This window comes from Macrobrachium rosenbergii, chromosome 25 (assembly GCF_040412425.1).
Source record: "Macrobrachium rosenbergii isolate ZJJX-2024 chromosome 25, ASM4041242v1, whole genome shotgun sequence".
Taxonomy (NCBI): domain Eukaryota; kingdom Metazoa; phylum Arthropoda; class Malacostraca; order Decapoda; family Palaemonidae; genus Macrobrachium; species Macrobrachium rosenbergii.
This window is the reverse complement of record NC_089765.1, coordinates 21,099,044-21,126,543: the sequence shown is the minus strand read 5'-3', so window position 1 is coordinate 21,126,543 and position 27,500 is coordinate 21,099,044. Positions and strand designations below refer to the sequence as shown.

Sequence of the window (27,500 nt, the reverse complement as noted above, 5' to 3'; positions counted from 1 at the left end):
CCATTATCCTTCTTTAAGTTAATGACGTCATTAATTGGAGCCCGTGCATAAAGTCGATGGCAGATCTTCTATCCTCGAGAATAAGCTCTCAGTTGGGCGAGGCCATTGTTCTGGTTTCTTTATGGCCAGCTTTGGGAGATGTTCAGATGAAGCATTTATTGAATGATGGGGGTTCATAAATGAGAAATATTCGACGTTTAGGAAGGATTATGTGTGTGTTTCGTTTGTTTAACCGAATGTGAATACTTGTGTGTATAGGTATGACTGTTTGTATGTATGTCTGTATGAATGTATGAGAGAGAGAGAGAGAGAGAGAGAGAGAGAGAGAGAGAGAGAGAGAGAGAGAGAGAGAGAGACATGACGTATATTTCATATATACAGTGTATACATATATATATATATATATATATATACATACACAAATTAGTTATAAAATTAGTTATAAAATATATGTCATCTCTCTCTCTCTCTCTCTCTCTCTCTCTCTCTCTCTCTCTCTCTCTCTCTCTCTCTATATATATATATATATATATATATATATATATATATATATATATATATATATATATATATATATATATATATATATAGAGAGAGAGAGAGAGAGAGAGAGAGAGAGAGAGAGACATATATTAGACTAATTTGTGTATGTAGAGACAGTATATACATATATATGATATATAAATGAATATACTATATATACATATATATATATATATATATATATATATATATATATATATATATATATATATATATATATATATATATATATATATATATATATATATATATAGGGAGAGAGAGGGTTAAAAAAAAGAGAGAGAGAGAGAATCATTATTTCATAATTATCTTAAGTTTTTTCTCCATGATATAGATCCTGTCATCAATTTAAGCAGGAGGTTACCGAACCAAATAACAGCACGCCATTATCAAATAATTCAGGCTCTGGAAACAATTATAAGCCATTTATATTATAATCTTCCAGTTTTGATAATGTCCATAAAATATCTATTAAGAATTAAAAGATGCCGCTAGTACAATTAAAGTCCTGGTAGTTAATAGCTGGTCCCTATCGAAACATCAATCTCATGTCTGGCGATTTACAATTACCGGAGGCCAATTATAACTAATGGGTCGTTTATCCAAATGAGCAGCGTGATATACACACAAACTCGATTAAAGATTATAATGGTGGCCCGGTCTGGAATTGAGCTAACCTTGTCTTTTTCAGTTTCTTCCCTCGATACTTGGGGTGAAACTCACTTGGAATTTTCGACTGCGTAAATTAGTTCTTATATATCTTATATATCTAGGGTAAAATTGACTTAGAAATTTCTTTATTGTAAATTATTTCCTATAATTATTTATATTGTATTCTCGGTCAAAGTTTATTAAGAGAAGGCATTTGTGAAATTAATTTTATGATGTCAGAAGGGAAAAACATAATTCAGGCTAACATTCAGTCCGATCTATTAGAATAAAGAATGTATTTCCTAATGGAAGCTCTGGCTATTGAGAAGAAGAATACTTGTTTCTTTAGGATAAAATAAAGGAATATTCATAGCATGTCAAGCTTTGATTCTTGGAGATAAATATAAGTTAATAGCCACAGTTGAGATAAGCTGCAGAATCTGGTGAATTTAGAATAAATAAGGACCAAATCCATATTAAATCCAAAAGCTTTAATATCCTTTAAAAAATGTTTAATGAAAGTGTGTCACATTATCTGTTAATAAGAACCAACTGAGTATTTTGCTTTGTTAACTGGAAATCATGTGCAGATTTTTTAGGATCTGACTGGATTCGTAATTAACCTTTACAAACCAGGAAACATATCTCAGTATTAACAATATGTAAATCTAATGGTAAAAGCTGGATATACAGCATTATCTCAAATATATAGATGAAATACCCAAAGTAAACTTCTAAACATTTTCCATTTTTCGAGCTAAATTTTTCTCCCAACATTTTTGCCGTGAAGACTTCTCAGCATCACGTATTCTTGTCTACGTGATAGGGTATTTTATTACGTTTCCCTCGTTATGTCAACAACGGCCAAGGGATAGAAAGTTAATAACAATGTTTGAAGTTATTAAACGCAAAAGTTTTGTTTGCGAGAGTTTGAAAAGCATATAAACGCAGACATATGCATTCGCGCTCATATATACTGGTTTTGGTGAAGTAATGTTGTTTAGTGTTTAATGACTTTTTAAATGGACTGTTTTCATAAATCAGAGAGAAGACAGATAACACTGTAAAATTATGGTTTTAAGTAAATAAGCCGTGAGTGGATTTAGCTTGAATATATTCTGCTCTTCAAATTGACCAGCGCGTTTTACTATCTCGTACGACATTGCCAGTCATAACTGTTAGGCCTAGGTTTGAGAGTGTATGCCACACAGCTAGAATTATGTAAATATAATACATTGAAGATAATCATTCTTAGTAAAATCCTGTCTATACGCCAAGTCAAACGTAATGCAATCCCCTTTTGTCGAGGACACTTTCATGAAAAAGTGTTTGTCAAAAGTAAAATCAGCCCACTTAGGATCGATGGACAGCAAAGCCTGTGGCGTACTAATACCACTCATTATTCGCCATGCAAAATGCAATGAAATCCCCAATATTCTGTACGCAGGCCTGGCAAAATATCCTGTATTAGTTGCAGTGAACTCGTGATAAAAAAAAAAAGAGCATTAATTAACCCGTATGTAAATCGGTGTTATTGTTTACTGCAATTCGATATTCTAATTGGCTCGAGTGGTTTCCTATCAGGTGCTGAATAAATTAAGTGCTTTTTAATTGTTTTGCTCAACTTAATTAGTGTTGCTGGAATTTGCTCTGATGGCGCGGTCGTATTGCTGAAATATGGATGCAAAATGCTCTTGCAAATAATTTCAAGGTTAGCGCAAATGCCCATATTGGCTTGGGAACGTCATTTGGGCTTAATGCAAACACGGTTATGCAATTGCAGTGCGCCAGGTTCAAAATGGCTGGTGCATGACAAGCGAATCTATGTCGTTCTTACCGCTCAATTATTTTCATGTGAACAAGGGGGATACCTATTCACACACACACACACACATGTATGTATGTATTTACGTATGTATGTACGTATATATATATATATATATATATATATATATATATATATATATATATAATTAATATAGATAGATAGATATACATGTATACACACACACACACACACACACACACACACACACACACACATATATATATATATATATATATATATATATAGATATATATATATATATATATATATATATATATATATATATATATATATATATATATATATATATATATATATATATATATATATATATATATATATACATGTTTATACATGTTTTGTTTACATATACACACAAAGCATAATAGGAAAATACGAGAACCTTATGTAGACCTTCAAAATTCAACAGAATAATATACTTTAAACGTACACATAGACATTTTAATTAACCTCATGCAAAAATCGAGAAAAATTTTACTTTGACATAGCTATGTTCCTCCTCTGAATTATTCATGAAAACTCCTAAGAACTACGTTTTATCAATAATTTCTCTCTCTCTCTCTCTCTCTCTCTCTCTGCCTGACATTTTGCATTCGCCTGACAAAGCTTTAATTCTTTCACCAAGACAAAAGCTAAAAGAACGATGAACATTGTTTACATTTCTTCGTCTTCTTCTTCTCTCCCCCCAGACGTATAATTTGGACTCGCAAATAGGAGACTCCTCGGCCTGTGCAACGGCTCTCATGTGTGGCGTGAAAGCCAATATCAACACCGTGGGATTGGACCACCGGGGCAAGTTTGAGGACTGCAGGTCGTCTTACTCGTCTGGAGTTCCGTCGATCATCGACTGGGCGCAGAAACATGGTTAGTATTGAGGCGGATTTTGCTGTGGAGTAATTACGGAGTATAGTTTTTTTTTTTTTTTTTTTAGAAGACAGGGTTAAATTAATTCGTTGATGCAGGTTAAAGCGATGAATTTACGTTTTTCTTGATGGAATACTTTAGTGTGAGATGTATTATATAATATATATATATATATATATATATATATATATATATATATATATATATATATATATATATATATATATATATATATATATATATATATATATATATATATATATATATATATATATATATATACATATATATATATATATACATATATATATATATGTGCATATACATATACTGTGTTTTGTACTTCTTTTTATTGTTAGATAGAAATGCTTTTATAATTCATGTAATAAAGGCTTTTTGACTGAAACAAACCCTGCAGAAGCTATGTTAATTTAATTCTGAACAAAAGAGCAAACCGACGAAGCACAGTATGAGCCAAGAATAGAAATAAATGAAGATTTTTTTTATATTGTGCCATACCTAACAAGACTTCATCATATTACAAATGGTCGATTATAGATTGTAAAAGGTATATACAGACAACAACGATCTTTCACTTTGGATAATAATTTATAAGTTATTTCGCATTGTAGACCAGTCTAGATGAATACTTACTGAATATTTATAAACTATTTCGCAATGTACACCAATCTAAACAAATATTTATCAAGTGTCTACAAACTATTTCGCAATATAAAGAACTAAAATTTGGAAAAGAAATTAAAGAACTTAAACTTCAATCCAGATTTTTCCAGATTAAGAGCATTTTCCCTTAAAAAAACTTCTTTCCCATAATGTGTCATAACGAATTGGATTAATTCCAAAAGTTTTTCAGCATTGGATCTCAAGGCTAAGGATAACCGTCCGGAGACATATCAGTAAACATTTTTCTTGTTCTTTACGAGTGGAGTGATGCAAGAATTCAGAGAAAGGACCTGCAGATTTAGGTGAAAACTGCGGGAGGAGAAGAGTAATAATATAAGAGGTCCTCTGTGGAAATATGTGGGTTATATAAAAGAAAGAATGGAGGCATTCTGTCTTCCTGAATAAGGAGAAATTTTAGATCAGGAAGTGTGAAAGGTCGTCGCGTTCAGCTTTGGTGGCAGGATGTATATATCTGCGTTTTAATGCCAAAATCGAGAGAGCTGAGCAGAATTTGTTAGAAGGACAAATTAGGTGGTAAAAAATAAAGATGAACTGTATAGGTAGACGAGAATTTTGGAAATTTGCAACAAGGGAAAATCTGCATTTGAATAGTTTCAAGATTAATGTAACCAATGTAGACCTCACCAAGACGATGAAGAAAAGAAAGGTAAAATGACTTGTGAAAAATGGGAAGCTTTCATTTATGTTGCATTACAGAGGTAAAGTGACATATTAAGATTTGAATTAAAGAGGAGTTCTTATGGAACAAACAGTTATGACGAAGTAGGACTATATACCAACGGAGGGAGAAAAATGAAAGAGGATATTTGTTTTATCACAAATAATTTAACATGATTTGAGTCAAATTCAATGGGTAATTCATTATTGCTTCAACAGTTAAAGAATGAAGGGGCAGCAAATTAAATTTTGCTTCACTCGGACGCTTGTTAGTAGATGAAACAGCTCTCGAGAAAAAAGAAATCTTGAAATTCTTTACATTTCACATACTTGCAAATCAGAAATCAAATTTTCTTTGTTCCCCTGATTTTTTCTCTCTTGTAATTATTGTATACCTTTAGGTTTTGAAGTATATATAATTTTTTACATACTATGTACTTAGTTATCCTTCCTGATCAATATTCTCATGTCATCTGATCTCTAATTATCTTTTTCTTCTCTAAAGACATTTCCATCTCGGTCATTTAAACTCTAAATGAACAGCTTGTGTATCACACCACATAAACACAACAAAAAGCAGGCAAGCAAAACAAGGCAATCATTGCAAAACCAGGCAACTGTAAACAATAGAAGAACAAAGGAGCCGTTGCCGTTACATCCTTTAAAAAAACTCCATTCCATGTCATAAGACAAAAGAACATAGATTCCCGAAGAGAACTAAAAAACGTTAGAGAAAAAGGTCATCCGAACGCATCCCCAACGAGATAATGAACGCATCCTTGGGAATTTTCTTCATGGGAATATAGTCCTCAATTCTATGAAATCCCGCGATGACAATGGATGGTCGGAGAGCCCCGCATTCATATGCAGATTAGACTATTGTGGCCTGAATTAAACGGATGCATAGGTGACTCCTCCCACATGGGAAGGGAGGGGGGGGGACGGGGAGGAGGTGGAAGGCAAAAGAAAGGAAAGATAAACATTTTAAAACTGGATGATTGTATGAGATATTGCGTGTGTCTGTGTGTGTATATACAGTATATATGCATTATTCATATATTTTTGTATATATATATATATATATATATATATATATATATATATATATATATATATATATATATATATATATATATATATATATATATATACATATATATATATATATATATATATATATATATATATATATATATATTTATATATATATATATATATATATATATATATATATATATATATATATATATATATATATATATATATATATATATATATATATATGCAAGATGAAAAACAAGTCTCCAGAGCTTTCAGTCTGCAAAGACAAAAAAGGAAACAAATGAGAACGTGGAAAATTGCCGTGGTCTAACTCCAGACAGCTACAAGCGCATCCACAAAGAGTACAACGCGAGGAGGTCCCTTTGTAATCTAAATAGACCATGAAACGGATGTTGCACAGCATCCCTCACCAATACCGGCCTCAGCTACTTCCAGTTCATATCCTCCCTTGTAAATATTCCAGCCAGTTTCTTGCCTCCCTCTTATCTGGTTTTCTTTCTTCTTCTCTTCCCCTCACCCACCCCACTCGGTTCGCTATTTTCCTAAACCAGTTGTCTAGACCCGAGGCTCAGGGCATCATATTTTTTATTTTTTTTTTATCCCGCGTGGACGGCATTGTCCAATAATCGTTTGTCTGGGAAAATTGTTGTTTTTCCTAACGCCTGTTCCTCAAAGGATTTTTGCCTTTGGCTGAAGATTTACTCCTGTATTTGGATGAACTGTGTTCTTCTTCTTAGGTTTTCTCCCTTTCTGTTTTTTTTTTTTTTTTATAAATTTCTGCTATCAGGTGTCCAAGACTATTCGAGTTAGGAACTTTCCTCACATCAATATTTCTTGTTATCATGATTGTGCTTAAATGCACATGCAAGCACACACGTGCTTGTATATATGTATATAAATACAGTATACATATATATATATATATATATATATATATATATATATATATATATATATATATATATATATATTTATGTATATATGTATGTGTATATATATTATAATATATATATATATATATATATATATATATATATATATATATATATATATATATATATATATATATATATATATATATATATATATATATATATGTGTGTGTGTATATATATTATGTATATATATGTATATATATATATATATATATATATATATATATATATATATATATATATATATATATATATATATAAATCAGTAAGGCTTTATAAAAATAGTAATAGATTTAGATGCTCGAGAAAAAACTACAGTGTAAAGGATAATAGGTAGATCAGAGGAGATGAATAACAGAATAAGCGACAAGAGCAAGGTAAGTGGCATGTAAACAAATAAATCACTGTTGAGCTAATATTTAGTTATGGAAGTGATGTATCCTTATATTACTGGACGTGTCTTAAGAAAAGCATATTGATATTATTGCATGCGTAACATTTATGGCTCAGAAGGCTTAGAAGATATGATGGTTTTATAAAACATGTGGATTAGGGGTAAGGTGGATAAGAGAGAATGGATGGTAATATACTCCCTAAAAGTTTTTATGATTCAGAAGTTTGGGAAGGATGCAAGAGAGACCATAAAAGTGTTGGTAAAATGGAAGAGTTGGTGGAAAAAGAAGGGTTTTTGATTTAGTGGATAACTTGAAGAAATCGACACATTGCTGATGTGTTTCATTACTTCGCATATTTCAAAATGACATTTTTGCTTTCTTTTCCTCTCAATCTTCTTCTTCTGTTGTTCCTCTCAGTTTCTTATTACTCCTCCTGTCAGTTATGATCTTATGGACCTACCTGAACTGTGACCCAGTAGCAAGCTGAGATTCAGTATTAAAAAAACATACACGCAGTTTTCACATATACTCATGTCTTCTCTCCAATCCAACTGTTTGATTTTTTCATGAACATTATATCCACCTCTCATCCCTATCAATAGCTATGAGCTAGATCACACAATGTTGGTTTATATATCTATGTATGTATGTATGTATGTATGTATGTATGTATGTATATATATATATATATATATATATATATATATATATTACTAAAAATATATTTCTCTAGCCCCTATCAACAGTCATGAGCTAGATAGGACGGTAATGATTTTTTTGGGGGGGCTAAAAATATGAATGTATCTTTAGTATGTTTTCTCTATTTGTTGTCTTTGGATAAACTATTTTCTTGACGCCTTTTTTTTTTACATAAACTAAGTTTTGACATTTACGTAGAAAGTAGAATAAGTGAAAAATATTAATGGTAAGATAAAGGTACTTCTTTATTTTACCAGAATACATTTATAAGTGAAAAATTTTATTCCTGACCTTGATTGCAGGTATAAAAAAATTATGATTCTGGAGTACGATATATTTTGAAGACTAATTTTTTTTATATCAGTAAATACTCTCATACAATCATGAAACACAGGCATATCCTACTAAATTCTATCATTCTTTTTCTTTGATTGAAATTAAGAAATAAAAAATTTGGTTTTATAAAAAGCAAAAAATAAAAAACACTGGGAACATACCCAGAAAATTTTTCTCCAACAATAATGCAAGAAATATACGTACTCTATAACGCTAGGAAGAACCCTTCGCAGCAGACGGCAGCGCGTGATTAAATTTCCATACCATTTCTCCAGGTAAGAGCACTGGCATTGTCACCAACACCCGCCTGACTCACGGAACTCCCTCGGCCCTTTATGCGAAAACTCCCTCCAGATACTGGGAGGACGACGCCAAAGTGCCACCTCGATCCCACGCTGCCTGTAAAGATATTGCTCGACAGCTTGTGGAGAATCAGCCAGGAAGAAACATCAATGTAAGAGACCAGCCATGGCGGGGGTTGGGGGTTAGGAGGAGGAGGAGGAGGAGGAGGAGGAGGAGGAGGAGGAGGAGGAGGAGGAGGAGGGGGAGGAGGAGGAGGATCTCGGGGATGGAAGGAGCTGGGTTCAAGGGGGTTTGATCATTATGTTTAAAAACTTTTCTTTAAAGACTTTTCTTCTTTTTTTTCCTTGAGTGAATTTTCCAGAAGTTTTAGGCACTTACATATATTTGCAGATGTAGCTTCACATTCGTTCACACACACACACACACAAACACATACACAACCACGCACACACACACAGACACACTCATACTAGCACACAGTGTAAAGAGAGCAAGAAGAAATGATTTTCCGCAGATGGGAGACCAAACAATTTTGGAAGTGTAGATTTTGCACACAAGTTGATATAAACACTGATATAAACACTGCAAGCGTGACAGACACAAACCAGAACACAAGCACAGACGGACAGACAGACAAACGATGGATAAAAGTATAGTTCTACTCTATTTTTGGAAGGGAACTGATAAAATCCAAAGTTAAGACCTCTCGAACAAGATCAAGGAAACGACAAACTTCATCAGGCCACAGCTGCCACCTTACCAGAGTTTCTGTTGCAACTATGGCAACCCGAACTATCCTAACATTACTAGTTTCCGAAGACAATGTATTAAAATAAATGCGAGGAAAGATTTAAAATTTTATATATTGTAACACAGGGGATACTGGAACCTCTCAAGCTAGTAGTCTTAATCAATAATTAATGCATAATAGTGCAATAGTGTATTAGTTGGGTATTTTGTACTATTCTTCCGTATCCGTATTAAATACATTCGTTCTTAACTACGTACGTCATAATTTAGAAAATTACATCAAAGTTAGAATTGCCCAAATTAAGATATACTACTGTATTCTATCTTGTATTTTTCATAATAAACGTTGTGATCATAGGTATTCTATAAGCATATACACATTAGGACGTATTTTTTTTCCTGGCAATCTGACTTAAATAAAAGCAATAGAATTATATAAATAATTAAACTTAGCCATTAATTTTTCTAAAGTTAAACCATAAAGCAGGTTTTTTTTTTTTTAGCTTTGAACATCATTTAACATTTGTCATGAAAATCCATAGGATATACTATTCTATCTTGTATTTTTCAAGATAAACGTTGTGATCATAGGTATTTTACAAGCATATACACATAAGGGCTTATTTTTTCCTGGCAATCTGACTTAAATGAATGGAATAGAATTATATAAATAAATTAAACTTAGCCACTAATTTTACTAAAAATAAAACATAAAGCACGTTTTTTTTTTTTTAGCTTCGAATATCATTTAACATTTCTCATGAAAATCCATCCTTACCCCATCACAGGTGCTCCTGGGAGGAGGCCGTCGCCATTGGATTCCTATAACGGAATACGACCGGGAGGAGAGGGAGCAAAGGGGACGACGCTCCGACGGAAGGAACCTCCTGGATGCCTGGGTTCACGACAAAAAGACCAGGAACCTGAACGCGGAATACGTCTGGAACAAGGCTCAGTTTGATAACGTCGACCCCCGATACACCGATTATCTCCTAGGTACTGTGTATCATGTCTCTCGTTCCTGTCTTTGGTGAAGGTATTCTCATTTGTTTCTGATATACACACACACACACACACACACACACACACATATATATATACACACACACACACATATATATATATATATATATATATATATATATATATATATATATATATATATATATGTGTGTGTGTGTGTATACATATATATATATATATATATATATATATATATATATATATATATATATATATATATATATATATATATATATATACATACATATATATATATATATATATATATATATATATATATATATATATATATATATATATCAAGAATCAGACCATATTTACGTTGCTTAATTTTTTTAATGGCCTTAGTCATAATGCGGTGGTGAAAACAGCAATGAAATTATAAATCTAAGATTAGTTCGAATTTAAAAGCATAAGAAGATCTTAAGTGGAGATCTTTTTAATATTTCAAATATACTGTTATGCCTCCAAAAAAAGCTTCACCATCCTATCATATTTCATTTTAAGAGCTCAAATTTGCCTCTGCATGTTGACCACAAATTTAAACATTTCATTTTCTGAAATTATTTAATACTCATAACCACTTTTCTCATATATAAATCCATGTAGCTGTGGATAACAGCAATTAGACTCGCTCAGTAAGTTATCTAACATAATTCTTAGACAGAACTTCCTCTAAACGTCTTTACAGGTATATTTGGGTACTCTCACTTGGACTTCGAGGCCGATCGTAACAAAGGTCCTGATGGAGATCCTTCCTTAGCGGAAATGACGGGGAAGGCTATTGAAGTCCTTCAGAAAAATCCTCACGGCTTTTTTCTCATGGTAGAAGGTAAGTTGCGCTGTTTGTTGTTTGATAAAATAACCATTATTCATACGTGTTCACTTACAAAAGTCTTTACATTTTTCACAAAGGAAACTATTTTCTTCCAGTTTTATATATATTTCTCAACTAAATTCATTAATATACAGTGCTCTTCAGTTTTAATTCAGCTCTAAACATAAATATGTTAAAATTTAAGCGAAATGCGTGGGTATTTTCATAAGCAAGGGACAATAATTCTGGGGTGATTTTAGAGCAGATGAAAATGCAATCTTCAAAGTGGGAAAATAAATAAATGCAGCTCACGTTTCTTTTTAGTTTGTTTAGGAAACCTGCGTAAAAGTGTTACTTGAACCAGCTCGTGTATGACGTCAGAATGTAATACAGATCCGTTTAAAAATGCCCTGCCTAGTCAACATAAGCACGAGAAACTTAAATTATGACGAATAGCTGAGATTAAAAATGCTGAAAATTTTAACGCTCAGAGCTACATCGGGGTACAAAATAATAATAATAATAATAATAATAATAATAATAATAATAATAATAATAATAATAATAATAATAATAATAATAATAATAATAATAATAATAATAATAATAATAATAATTATTATTATTATTATTATTATTATTATTATTATTATTATTATTATTATTATTATTATTATTGTCAAAAAGAACACCCATATCAGCCGAATTGATTTTGTGTTAAGCCTTTTAAAGCCTTCTAATTATTCTCTATTCTTCAATGTTGGTAACTAAAAACCTTAGTCAGTATTCTGATTTGGGGTAAAAGAATCTTAAGGGCATGCTGAATCGAATACATTAATTCCATACTAAAGACAGTAAACAACATCAGGAAGTAAGTGAAAAGTGGAGATCATATCCCGTAGAGTTTCAATAGGCACATCAGTGAGATTTTCTTCTGCGGGATCTAATCTCCGCATTTCATTTTCTGTCTCTTGACATACATCGCATCTTGCTGTTTTTTTTATGGAATAAATGTGCTAGATTCAGAATGGCTTTAAGATTCTTCTAACCAAGTACGATTATTGACCAAATTTGATCAAACACGATTATAGAAGACAAGAAAATAATTAAAAGGACTGATATTGTAAAATGAATTCGACCGGCGCAGCCTTTTTTTCACATCCCTTCATAATAATAATAATAATAATAATAATAATAATAATAATATTATTATTATTATTATTATTATTATTATTATTATTATTATTATTATTATTATTATTATTACATAAGCTGTCATAAACTTTCCGAAAGGGAACATTATTTTATTTCATTATTAAAGTGTTAATGAAATGAAATGAATCAACATTATTCATTCGTGTAATATGCAGAGTCTATCTCTGTATTTCTAACGAATTTTAATAATCCTTTAGATACTGTGATTTTATCACGTTAAATTAATTTAAATTTTGCTTATTCCTTTCATGGTGTTGTCAGCGGAAGATAATAATTTATCAAAAGTGTTTAAACTGTAATATCTTTCTCATTGCTTATGAAATGAAGATTTTCATGCAGCACTAAATATCATACTTTATTATCATATGATTATAATCCCATTAGCAGGTGATTCGTTTATCACTTTGTACTACAGGTGAAAAAAAATAAGAGACCGGCTTAGAAATAAAGTGGAAGTATATATATATATATATATATATATATATATATATATATATATATATATATATATATATATATATATATATATATATATATATATATATATATATATATATATATATATATATATATAATATATATATATATATATATATATATATATATATATATATATATATATATATATATATATATATATATATATATATATATATATATATATATATATATATATATATATATATATATATATTATATATAATATATACATAATATATAATATGTATATATATATGTATGTATGCATACATATATACATACATATACATTAAACCACAAACACCTCTTCCAATCACAACGCATACACCTCTCTTGCAGCCGGCCGCATCGACCATGCCCACCACCACAACAACGGCCGCAGGGCTCTGGAGGAGGTAGACGCCCTTGACGAGGCTGTCCTCACGGCTCTCAACTTGACAGACGTGAAGGACACCCTCATTGTTCTCACTGCTGATCACTCACATGTCTTCACTCTCGGCGGAGACAATACGCCGAGAGGTCATCCTCTCACAGGTATTGCGTCACTCGAGGGGATGATGAGTGATCGGGATTCATATTATTGTTAGACTTCCTGGTGGGCGGTGTGTTGCATTGTATGCATTCACGGGATTTGGAAGGAGAGGGAATGAAGGGGAGAGAGAGAGAGAGAGAGAGAGAGAGAGAGAGAGAGAGAGAGAGAGAGAGAGAGAGAGAGAGATTATTGAGATTACAGACACATTCAATTATTGAGATTACAGACATACGCAGTGCTTGTGTGCACACATAAATATATATATATATATATATATATATATATATATATATATATATATATATATATATATATATATATATATATATATATATATATATATATCTGAAGCTATAACACATACTCATTGTTTATATAAATGTGTGCTTTGTGATCATGTAGATTTCCATTCAAAAGACCTGGATTTCTTTTTGCATATCAATCTCTTATGTGTCTCAATCAAGGTGTACGCTTGTTCGTGTCGTCGTGACTTTAGAAATCTGTCCCCTCTCTCTGACTGTTTGCTGACTGAATGCGCAGTTAGATTATTCCACAGCTGTGGGCCTTGATGCAATGCTGTTGAAATTATTGCTAGTTAGCTCTGGCGTCTTATTCCCTCTTTTACCCACTGAGGTAAAAGCATCATTATAATGCATGTTCGTCCCTGCTCGTTCCCAATTATAAACAAACGTTCTTCATACGTCTGAAAACGTAAAGTATTTCTTGAAATATTTCATCTCTCATTTTCATTCCACATTTTACCCATTCAGATCGCTCACGTAGAGAAACAAATGCTTATATTTTCTATAAACTGAATAAACAACTGTTTCAACCTCCATCCAGGACTGGACGTGGAGATGAGTGACGTGGACGGCAAACCATATACCATTCTCCTGTATGGCAATGGCCCAGGTTACGCCCATTCCACGCCCACAGGAAGACAGGACCTCACGGGCTTCAACACTCAAGACATAAATTTCGTGCAGCAGGCAGCTGTACCCAGAAAGTACGTGGAACACCATAAGTTTCTTTCTTATATTTATGTTGTTATTCTTGTAAATGTAGTAAGTACTTTTACCTACAAATATATTTTTTTTATGTTGGGATATTTTGCCGAGTTCAAATTCCCCGTAAGCATAGATGACATAAATACTATTTATTTATTTTTGAGAATGAGTTTAGAGCATTCATGAAAACATTTGGTCTGTGATTTATACTTTATTATGAATGAAACAAAAAGTAATGTATATATGTATTACATATATGTATGTGTATGTGTGTGGGAGTGTGTTTGTGTGTACTGGTAAATATATGCATAAGCCAAATCTTGATTAGAAATTTATCTAATTTTAAATTTACTTTACAGATATTTGCTTGTGTAAAACGCTTTACATAAGAAAGAAAAGTTTTGCTTTGTTTCAAGTCAGATTATGTTCTTTCGAAACCTCTTGAGTTTTTCAACTCATGACATAATAAAGATGTAATGCTTTACCATCAGAAAAGCAATAGATATTACAAGTCTATTCATCTCACTATAATAATATAATGGTGTCATTATTCATTTACATGTGTTTAAGGTAATTATCAATATTCATCTTGCGTGAGTTCTGAATTATAAAACACGAATAATTCGAAACTTCTAAGGGAATCATATGAACTAAAACATCCGCGCATTTATTAACCAAAGCTTGAATTCACTAGGTACGAGACTCACGGCGGAGAGGACGTACCAGTTTACGCCCAAGGACCGGGGTCGTACCTCTTCTCTGGCACCGTGGAACAGACGTACATCCCCCATGCAATCGCCTACGCCTCCTGCATCAGCGACGACAACACCCACTGCGAAAAACCGCCGAGCGACGACGCATGCGCGTCCATTCCCGCGTCGGGACAGTCCCAGAGTCACGTCCCACCTCCGATCTCGGTCCACCATTCGGATCACGACAACGTTGTGGTCCACCTGCCGGACCAGGACCTGGATCCGTTGGGAATGCACGATCCTAGAACGGCATACGAGCCGTATCCAATCCACGACTCTCTCCCGGACGATTACGATCCATACCCCGCCCACGCTCCTGCGTCCATCCACGATTCAGATCCCATCCGCGATCCTATTAGCGTCCACGATCACATATCCATTTACGATACGTACTCGGCCAATAATCCAGCCCCTGTCCACGACCCCGCTTCTGCTTACGATTCGCATACCGGGTCTAATTCTTACGGTGGGTCCAATCCCTACTCCAACTCTGACCCTTACTCCGACACGAACGGCTACTCCGGTGCGTCTAATCCTTTCGCTGCGCCCAATCCTTATGCCGTGAATAATCCCGTCCCTGGTTACGACCACTATCCAGGTCACTACCCTTCACTGGACAGAAACCAGGATCATCACGGCTTGCCGCCTATCCACGATTCTTACCCGGAACCTAACCCGTACCCAGTCCAGAATCCTATTCCTGTTGAGGTCCCTAATCCAGCACCGGCAGCTATTCCAGTTCCAGCACCCACTTCCAGAAGGCCCCTCGGCCACACGACGCCCGCGACGGAGGATCAGCGAAGATCCAGAGACCCGTATTCTTGGAGTGGTGCTTCCAGGCCTCTTCTTTTATGGACCAGTAGTTTTCGATGGTACACGCTGATCACTATCCTTGTGGCCACTTTGGTGCAAATAGGGGTGTAGATTTTTTGTTTCTTGAGTGTAGCTTTATCCCCAGCATATTCTTATGTAACGTACTTACCGAAAAAAAAACTTGTGTTTTTGAAGGTGATATGAGATTTCTGTTGAAACGATCATTTCTTGCAACCCTCAGCCAGAGAGACCCACCCCTCCCCGCTTTTTTGGGGGGGTCTTGAACTGGGAGAAAAAAAACAAATAGTCAGTGTTGAAATGTTCTTTGTTATGTATCAGTAAATTCGTTGGTGTATAAAGTCTATTAGAAGCTTCCTATGGAAAAGTTGTCCCTTTTGGAAATGACCTGAGGCTTTTTATCTTGTTACTACGTGTAAGTGTCAGAGAAAAAGATCTTAGAAGGCGGTGAAAGGCATGACATGAAATAAAGAAAAAAAAAAGTGAGCGAATGACAATCACAAAGTGAAGGAAATTAAACCTTAAGACTACCCCCGGGTTTAAAAAGAAACTCTGACAGTTCAGTAAATTAAATTTGTTGCAAGTGATAAATTTCAACATGTGACAATGAGAACATTATCATAAAACCCAGTTACGAGTCAGTGAAATAAGTATTTGAATATAATCGTGAATATAATGTGTTTTGGAACATGTAAATTTACCAGGAAATTTTTGATGTTCAGAAGACATTCTATATAAAAACTAACCGCTAAATATGAAACGAAGATTGTTTGTGGCTTTCTCTATATATATATTCGTACCTTTTCTGTTCATATATATAAAATACTAACTCGGAAAAATCTTGACTGCACGGTTTAATACAAGGGGAATTGAAATCGAACGCTCCTTCATCAGAAAAAAATATTATTTCTCTAGGGAAAAGAAGGGTTTGCGTTTTAAAAGACAGATATTTAATAGGTCACTGTTTACATAGGTATAAGGAAACTGTATCCCTCGATGTAAATTTCATATGCGTAATGTACGCTGTAACGGTCTCTACCAGTCTCACCCGATGTAAATCTGCTATGTATATACTAAAAAAGACATTTATTTTTACATAATGTTACCCTTGTAAATAAAGTTTTAAAATACGAGTCGTTTTAACTCTCCCATTAGAGTTGCCATTGCATTTGAATGGTATTATTCGTCAAAGAATTGTTACGCAAGAACTGGAGGTTTTGCTTTGGGGATTTACATCAGAATAAATAAATCGTCGATTTCTGGTGGTAACCCTTTGGCAACTTTTTTTATTTATTTATTTATTTATTCATTTATTTATTTATTCGTCCTTTTTAATTATGCTCTTATCAATTTCCTTTTGAAAATAACTTGAATGTATATTCAGTTGATGCAATAAACTTAAAATCTAATGAAATGAAAGTTCACTTTTAGATTTCGTTCAGTATTAAGGCCAATACTCCATTCTTTTTTTAATTAATTAAAGTTGAAATACTTTTACAAAATGATTGGGATATAGTTACTATATTTTATATGGGAAATTTATTCAAAAAGTTTTAAGCGATTTGTCTAACTTTTAACCAACAAGAGGACATTATATCTAGATATGTAGTGTTCAAAACTTCGAACAAAAAAAGTTTGAGTACTGTTGTATAAGAAAAATTAACAAAGGTTACATTTGTTACAAATCCCAAGAATTGTTTTGCTAAATTCAAAACAAATTTGAATATAAATAAATAAGACCAAAAATACTTAAAATAAAAATCAATCCTACTCAATAATTCAGAGTGAGGAGTGATTGAAACTATCTCAGTTGATAATGGCCTATTAGAAAATGTGAGGAAAAAATAATGTAATGATTAGCAAAGAAGCGGATATATTTTTAACATTCCTTTGTCAATGCGTAGACGAGAACTTCCAACAAGATAATGACCAATAGCTCGACCGGTATTAGAGGTTTCAATTAGGGAAAACTGCCGAAGATGGTGATCAACTTCAAGGTAGAAAGAAAAACCCCATAACTGAGGTATTAAATGTTGTTAGAAATAATTAGGCCATACGAATGTGAAACAGGCAAGCAGACAGACAGGCTCCGGAATGGAAACTGAAATTCAAGACAATCTGACACACCACAAGGAAATCGTTACGAAGCCATTAACTTTAGTTGCCAAACCAACACAAGAGCCAGAAAGTTAGAAAACGTTTAACCTTTAATATTTCAGAATACTCGAGCGTTCCTCTAGAGAGAGAGAGAGAGAGAGAGAGAGAGAGAGAGAGAGAGAGAGAGAGAGAGTGTAGGCGATTTAACCACGAGGTCGAGAGCGAGTCCTCAGCTTACAGTACTTCAGACTAAATTGAAGGACTCGGCGCCACTTATAAAAGTGTGTCACGGATAATTCTTTTCATTCTGAGAAAAATGCAGCCTGTTGGCAAGCAAGTGATCACTATGCATGGAAAATGACCACATTTTGACAATGATTGCAACCCGGCCATATTGCAGGGGCTCAAAAAAAGGCCCGAATAGTAACACTATAACTTTGGGTGTTTTTTAGTGGTCTAGCAGACTTTTCTTAAAAATGAGAAAATTGCTGCCTATTGACAACCAATTGATCACTATGCATGGAAAATAGCCGCATATGGACAACTGATTGCAATCCAGCCATATTACAGGGGACAAAAAAGGCTATAGCTTTTGGTGTTTTGGGGGCTCAAACGGGCTTTTCCTTAAAACTCAGAAAAAAATGCAGCCTACTGGCAAGCAATTGATCACTATGCATATAAAATAGCCACATTCTGACAATTGATTGGAATCCGGCCATATTGCAAGGGGAAAATGGCCTTCGGTGTTTTTTGAAGATCAAACGGACTTTTCCTTAAAACTGAGAAACATGCAAGCTAAAATCTTAATATTAGGGCCTTTTTTCCCCCTTGCAATATGGCTGGATTGCAGTCAATTGACCAAATGCGGCCATTTTCCATGCATAGTGATGAATTGCCTATCAAAAGGATTCATTTTTCCCATTTTCCAGGAAAAGTCAGCTTCACCCCAAAAACACACACAACATTATATATATATATATATATATATATATATATATAATATATATATATATATATATATATATATATATATATATATATATATATATATATATATATATATATATATATATATATATATATATATATATATATATATATATATATATATATATATATATATATATATATATATATATCTATATCTATATATATATATATATATATATATATATATATATATATATATATATATATATATATATATATATATATATATATATATATATATATATATATATATATATATATATATCACTTACTATTTGAGGCTTTTTTGCCCCCCTGCAATTTGGTCGGATTGTAAAAAATTATGCAAATGTGGCCATTTTCCATGCATAGTGATCAATTGCTTGGCAATAGGCTGAATTTTTCTCACTTCGAAGGAAAAGTCCGTTTGATCCCCCCAAAACACACAAGGGACCCCTGCAATTTGGCCGGATTTTAATCAATTGTGCAAATGTAGCCATTTTCCATGCATAGTGATCAATTGCCTGCCAATAGGCTGCATTTTTCTTATTTTCAAACTGAGAAAAATGCAGCTTATTGATAAGCAACTGATCACTGTGAATGGAATATGTGACGAGTAGATAATGTTTCTCGCCACATATTCCTTTTTTGTAAACCGGCCGACATGCATGCATTCTCTTTTCCCCGACTCGGGCGCCCCACGGCTGACAGCGAGTATTTATACTTTGGCTTAATCTGCTCTTCCGTGGGCAGTGGTCGTTCCCCTCTCTCTCTCTCTCTCTCTCTCTCTCTCTCTCTCTCTCTCTCTCTCTCTCTCTCTCTCTCTCCCCATCAGTGCCGGCAAATTTTTATTTCGGCCCCGATTCCCACGGTGCAGCTTCGCCAAATAGAGCTCTCTATACACACTTTCGTTTTTACTCTCCTCCGAGGGGGAGGAAACGCTTTATTTACAAGCATCAGACTTTGTCGTTTTTTAATGGAGGGAAGGTTTTTTTTCTTGACCTGTTTATTTTTGTGTCTGCTGTTCCCATATTATTTACATGTGTGGCTTCGTCTCATCGTTGCTGTTAGTATTTTCTAAACATACTTTTGTAAAGACGCATCTATTGTGTAAATATGCATGACACTAAAAATGATAAAAGTAATATTTTGGTAACTAGAATGCGTAGAAAATTAACAACGATTACTTGGTGTCCAATAATCGTAATGAATATTTAGTCTAAGTTCATATATAATGCCTATTTTGATTCTGATCAAATAATAATAATAATAATAATAATAATAATAATAATAATAATAATAATAATAATAATAATAATAATAATAATAATAATAATAATAATAAGGGCAGTAACAATTTTCTCAAGTAAATTCTATTAAAAAGGACAGCAAATTCACACCCATTCAACTCGTTCAATGCTTTTTCAGAGTTTCTTATTTACCCCTTTTTTAAAATTACATTATTCTTTATTTTTTCTCTTTTAGTACTGTTCAAAGGGAGATGGAAATGGCTTGGGCATGTCTTCCGCCAAACCCCTGGGAAGTAGTTGGTTACAATGTCAGCTAAACTTCAGTGAGCACCAGAAGAGCTGGACAACCCAGACCTACTTGGAGGAGAAATATGAGAATGGTGGCAGGAGATGAGTGGAACTGCGGTAAAATATCACTTAAGCCTTTTACGTCAAACGCCGTCGGAGGCGATTGATGATGAAGATTTAGGATGCCTGTTACAAAACCTGACAAAAATTTCCCGAGAGAGAGAGAGAGAGAGAGAGAGAGAGAGAGAGAGAGAGAGAGAGAGAGAATATTCCTTTTCATCGCTTTTTGTTAAATAAGGTCTTAAAATCCCATGAAACACATGGAAGATTCATTGCAAGATGAATGGACATTAGAACATTGCAAATGCGTGTTGCCTTTGTTAATTGGGTATAAATAATTAGTTCTCATGCCACATTAGTCTCGAATAAATTGCCTGGTAATGCATTCTCCTACATTTCCATTGTAAGGGAAATGACAAATGAGATAGTTACTTTTTTTTGCGTATTGAATCTGACTAAAGTATATTTCCTACGTAAAATATGTTCAATGTTTTTTTTTTTAATAATTATAATGCATGCAAAAAATTAGGAGGAATTTCAGCCATCTCGTATATCTTCAAACAGCAAGAGGAACTCTCAAAACATAGACTTCATGGCGGGAAACTTTCTGTACTCTTATTGGTCACTGATGACATCACCGACTTACGCTGCCATTGGCTGTGGCCTGTGTTTACTTCTGCCTAACCCATTGTTTTCAGTTATCACATTTCAAAATGAATCCAGTTGCTTTTTTTTAAAGCAATGTTTTTTCTTTTACCTCGTTTTCAGTAACGCAATAATGGGATAAGCGAAACAAAGATATTTGGAACTACAGAGAGTCCTACAAATCTTTATTAAGAGTTTTTAAATTGGCGTTTCTTATTTTAAACAGTTGCCAGATATGATATTTTCGACATGTTTAAGCAGATGACGGCGTAAATCATAGGCACAACGCTGGAGTAAAAAACCTAATTTAATTTTCTTGTTTTTTGTTACATGGTAATATTTTAAGAGATATCACCTAAAAATTTTGTTAATTATATAATATAGTACACAGTATACCTTTGCACGAGTTTATAATGAAGTGATAGTTACATAAGAACATAGGTTTTCAATGCCTATGGTTACCATGGAAACAGATTGAACGTTCCACTCATAAGCTCACTCTCTCAAAACAGTTAGCAATTATCATTTCAAAATTCATAACTTTAAACCAATTAAGATTGAAATTTCAAGCAAGTTTATAGGGACCATAACGTCTGTTTACTAATACATTGAAAGACGTGAATTATATCTTCCTAAATTTAAATACTTATCAATTTAATATACGAATTTGGCGTTTTATGAGGATAGTTGCCAATTCGCCTTTAATTTGCTTACAAAACAAATGACCTTCAGTTATTGATAGACTGTTTCAGGAGACGTCTGCTCAATTGCCACTGCCTGGTTAGTGGGATTTTGGAGTTTATATATGAACTTATTATATATAATTATGTATGTATATTACCAAGAAGATATAGTGTGAAGAATAATTTGATATATATATATATATATATATATATATATATATATATATATATATATATATATATATATATATATATATATATATATATATATAACAAATTGTTCTTCGTCACTATATCGCACTATCTTCTTGGTATTGCTTCATTGATCTAATTTAATAACATAAGTATCACCTAATTTATATATATATATATATATATATATATATATATATATATATATATATATATATATATATATATATATATATATATATATATATAATAAGTTCATCCAAAATCACTCAAAAATCCCTAGCTAACCACGCAGGCCCAGATTGATGTTCAGTTAATGGAACACTCTGCAGGTTTATTTAAAAATAACATAATGGAACTAATTATTCAAGCCCAGTTAACAGTAACAGAGAATTTGTAATGTAATAATGTCGGGTCATTACAAGATGACTCAACATTATTACATTACAAATTCTCTGTCACTGTTAACTGGACTTGAATAATTAGTTCTATTATGTTATTTTTTAAATAAACCTGCAGGGTATCCATTATCCTTCAAAATCCCCTTTTTTCCATGTTGTCACGAAAACGCAATTTATTTTCCTGTACATGGAAATAAGGCAGATAAGGAAGATCCTTTCTGTTGCAATAAAGCTTCATTAAATTTTATAATTCTATCAGAAAATGTTCAATATGACAGTTAATGAGCGTATGAAAAATAAAAATTTAAGGCCGAATTTCCAGGCATCTAAAATTTTGGGTAAAAGCAACGCATAAGGAGCGGGATCTCTCGGAATAGGCGGGAAAGTCTCTGTACCCTTATTGGTCACTGATGACATCATTAATATAAGTTGCAATTGGCCGTAGCCTGTGTTTACCTCCGACGAACCAATCGTTGTCAGTTACCACATTTTAAAATGAATCCAGTGGTTTTTTTTATTGCAAATCTTTGTCTTTTTCTCGTTACCATGCAATGAATAACTCGATAAGAGTATTTAGGATATTAGGAATTACTCAAATTATATAGCAGTTTCATTTCAAGGTTTCAATATCTGGATTTTGATTCGAAACAGTTGCCAAACATTCTATATCGACACATTTCAGCAGACGATGGAGTTTGCAGTATTAACACATCGCTGTAGTAAAGGATCTAATTATATTCTATTTTTCTTATATATCGTAACACTTTAGGAGATATTTTGGATGGACTATTGTAGTTAGTCGGACGATGTGATATTTTCGCTACTTTTATACAGATTTATCATAAATCGGTTAGTTAACCTTAGCATAGGTTTTCGTTTGCTTTGGTTTCCATGGAAACGCTTCTGTTTATCAACTTTCCCGCCATGAAAGGTCTATTCCGAGTAGTACTTCTGCTTATGCACTGCTGTTTCCCAAAATTTCAAATGGCTGAAATTCTGCCTCAAATTGTTGTCTCTTCTTTTAAAGAAAGATCGATTTTTTTAGTTTTTTTTTTGCTTGTAGCTGCAATGGCCAATTATGGTACATTTATAGATATCATTTATATCTAATTAAACATTTATCAGTTTATCAGCTAACAATATATATATATATTTTTTATTATATATATATATATATATATATATATATATACACACACATACACACACACACATATATATATATATATATATATATATATATATATATATATATATATATATATATATATATATATATATATATATATATATATATATATATATATATATATATATATATATACATATACATATATACATTTACAAGATGATAATTATACATATATATAGTTAATGTAAATGTTCTATTACATTATTTTTAAAATAAAATGCATCCATTATCCTTCAAAATCTCTTTTTTATACATTTCAATTTATACATACATGGAATAGAGCAGATAAGGAAGATCCATTCTGATACAATAAAGCTTCATTAAAGTTTATAATTCTATCAGAAAATGTTCAGTATGACTCAGTTAATGAGCGTATGAAAAAATGATAAATAAATAGAGGACAAAATTTAAGGCCGAATTTCCAGGCATCTAAAATTTTGGGTAACATAGGGATCTCTCGGAATAGGCGGGAAATACCCTTATTGGTCACTGATGACATCATGAGTATAAGCTGCAATTGGCCGTAGTCTGTGTTTACCTCCGACGAACCGATCGTTGTCAGTTACCACATTTTAAAATGAATCCAGTGGATTTTTATATTGCAAATCTTTGTCTTTTTCCCATTACCATGCAATGAATAACTCGATAAGAGTGTTTAGGATATTAGAAATTACTCAAGATTATATGCACCTTCATTTCAAGCTTTCAGTATCTGGATTTTGATTCGAAACATACAAACATTCTATATCGACACGTTTCAGCAGACACATCACTGCATAGGACCTAATTATATTCTATTTTCGTAGATATAATAATTTACGAGATATTTGGGATAGATTATGTTAATAGACAAAATGTATATTTTCCACTTTCATAAACCGGTTAATAATATATATATATAGGTTTTATTTGCTTATGTTTATGGTCTGTTTATCAACTTTCGCCAAGAAAGGATGACTCTGCTTACGTTGCTGTTTCCAAAATTTCAAACAAATTTCTCAAATTGTTGTATCTTCTTTTAAAGAAAGATCGATTTTTGTTTTTAATTTTGAAAAAAAACCAATGATTGGTTATTATTATTTATATCCAATTAAACATTTATAAGTTTAAAATCGTAGATTTTTTCTTTTTCCACATTGCTCTTAGATGGTTAAAGGATTTTAATTTACTGTGTTTTTGCAATACATGGAGATAAGAGGTCAAATTGATACATCATAGATCCATTATTGATACAATGAGCAAAAAGCTCCATTAAAGTTTATAATTCTATCAGGAAATGTTCAATATGGCACAGTTAATGAGCGTATGAAAAAATAATAAATAGATATATTAGACAAAATTTATATATATATTTATAGGCATCTAAAATATTTTTGGGTAACAGCAAAGACAGATAAGGTAGCTAATGGATCTCTCGTTAATAGGCTTAATATATAGTTAAAGTCTAAAAACTGTACTACATTACCCTCCTTTTATCTTTTTTGGTCACTGATACAAGGAACATGAAAAGTATAAGACTGCAATTTGCCACAAAATAGGTTAAAAGTCTGTAAATCAATTAACATAAAAGATGACAAAAGTGAAACTGATCAGTTGATCTGAGATTTACCACATTTTTAAAATGAATCGGAACAGTGGAGTTTTTTATAATGACATCAACAAATCTTTTTTTTCTCTAATCTAATGTTGTTACCATGCAAAATGATTCCATAATTTTCGATAACTCTTTGTGTTTTATTTACATGAAATGAATAGATGAATTACTCAAGATTATATGCACCTTCATTCCCAAGCTTTCAGTATCTGGATTTTGATTCGAAACAGTTGCCAAACATTCTATATCGACACGTTTCAGCAGACGATGGAGTTTGCAGTATTACCATATCACTGCAGTAAAGGACCTAATTATATTCTATTTTTCGTAGATACCCTAATCATTTACGAGATATTTGGGATAGATTATAATTAATCAGACAAAATGGTATATTTTCCACTTTCATACAGATTTATCATAAACCGATTAGTTAACCTTAGCATAGGTTTTCGTTTGCTTTGGTTTCCATGGAAACGCTTCTGTTTATCAACTTTCCTGCCAAGAAAGGTCTTTTCCCAGTAGTACCTCTGCTTATGCGTTGCTGTTTCCCAAAATTTCAAATGGCTGAAATTCTGCCTCAAATTGTTGTATCTTCTTTTAAAGAAAGATCGATTTTTTTAGTTTTTTTGCTTGTAGCTGCAATGCCAATGATTGGTACATTAATAGATATTATTTATATCCAATTAAACATTTATAAGTTTACAATCGTAGATTTTTTGTACTTATGTCCCCCCTCCACACTGCTCTTAGATGGTTAATAGGATTTTAAGGTTACCTGTGTTTTTTTAAATGATTATCAGAGACTAAGAGGTCAAATTGTTTGACATCATAGTTATTATAACTATTATTGTTATTACTACTTGTGCAAAAAGATTTTATATATATATATATATATATATATATATATATATATATATATATATATATATATATATATATATATATATATATATATATATATATATATATATATATATATATATATATATATATATATATTATATAATATAAAGACAGATATGAACGTAGCTAATGCTTACTATCTTCGTTAATTGAACTTTAATATATAGTTAATAGCTTGTTACTCTAAAAAAATGTGATTGCCAGGTACTACATTATCCTGCAAAATCCCTCTCCTTTTCAATCTTTTTTATTCTAAAAGGCAATTATTTTGTGATACAAGGAAAATGAAAAGTAAGACAAATTTCACTAAAGTATATTTCTGCCACAAAATAGGTTAAAAAGTACACATAATGCACAATAAATCAATAAATAACATAAAAGATGACAAAAGTGAAACTGAATCAGAAATTTCAAGGATCTGAGATTTCAGCAAACAGCAACTCATAAATCGGAGGATCTCTCGGAACGGAGAATTCTTGGCGGGAAAGTTTCTGCATCCTTATTGGTCACTGATGACATCAACAACATACACTACGATTGGCTGCTGCCTGTGTTTACTTCGGCCTAACCTATTGTTGTCAGTTACCACAATTCAAAAAGATTCCAGTAATTTTTTTTAAGGTAACTCTTTGTGTTTTTCTTTTTTACATGAAATGAATAGATGAATAAGCTAAATTAGGATACCACCAAATAGTCCGGTCCCTACGTATCTTCATTACAAGCGTTTAATGCCGGTATTTTCATTCGAAGCTGTTGCTAAATATTCTATTTTCGAGATGTTTCTGCAGACGATGCAGTTTGGAGTGTTACCATATCAACG

The 27,500-nt window shown here is 32.3% G+C and overlaps 1 protein-coding gene across 1 annotated transcript in view; it reads left to right on the top strand.

The window, feature by feature from the left end:
• LOC136852439 (alkaline phosphatase-like) overlaps window positions 1–17,528 on the top strand; it is a 52,823-nt gene extending 35,295 nt beyond the window's left edge. Inside the window, exons 3-9 of the mRNA XM_067127067.1 lie at window positions 3,733–3,907; window positions 8,972–9,150; window positions 10,538–10,745; window positions 11,464–11,604; window positions 13,624–13,818; window positions 14,660–14,822; window positions 15,518–17,528. Of these exons, the coding sequence (XP_066983168.1) occupies window positions 3,733–3,907; window positions 8,972–9,150; window positions 10,538–10,745; window positions 11,464–11,604; window positions 13,624–13,818; window positions 14,660–14,822; window positions 15,518–16,499 (2,043 nt within the window). The 3' untranslated portion in view covers window positions 16,500–17,528. The remainder of the gene's footprint in view (window positions 1–3,732; window positions 3,908–8,971; window positions 9,151–10,537; window positions 10,746–11,463; window positions 11,605–13,623; window positions 13,819–14,659; window positions 14,823–15,517) is intronic.
• The last annotated feature ends 9,972 nt before the right edge of the window (window positions 17,529–27,500 follow it).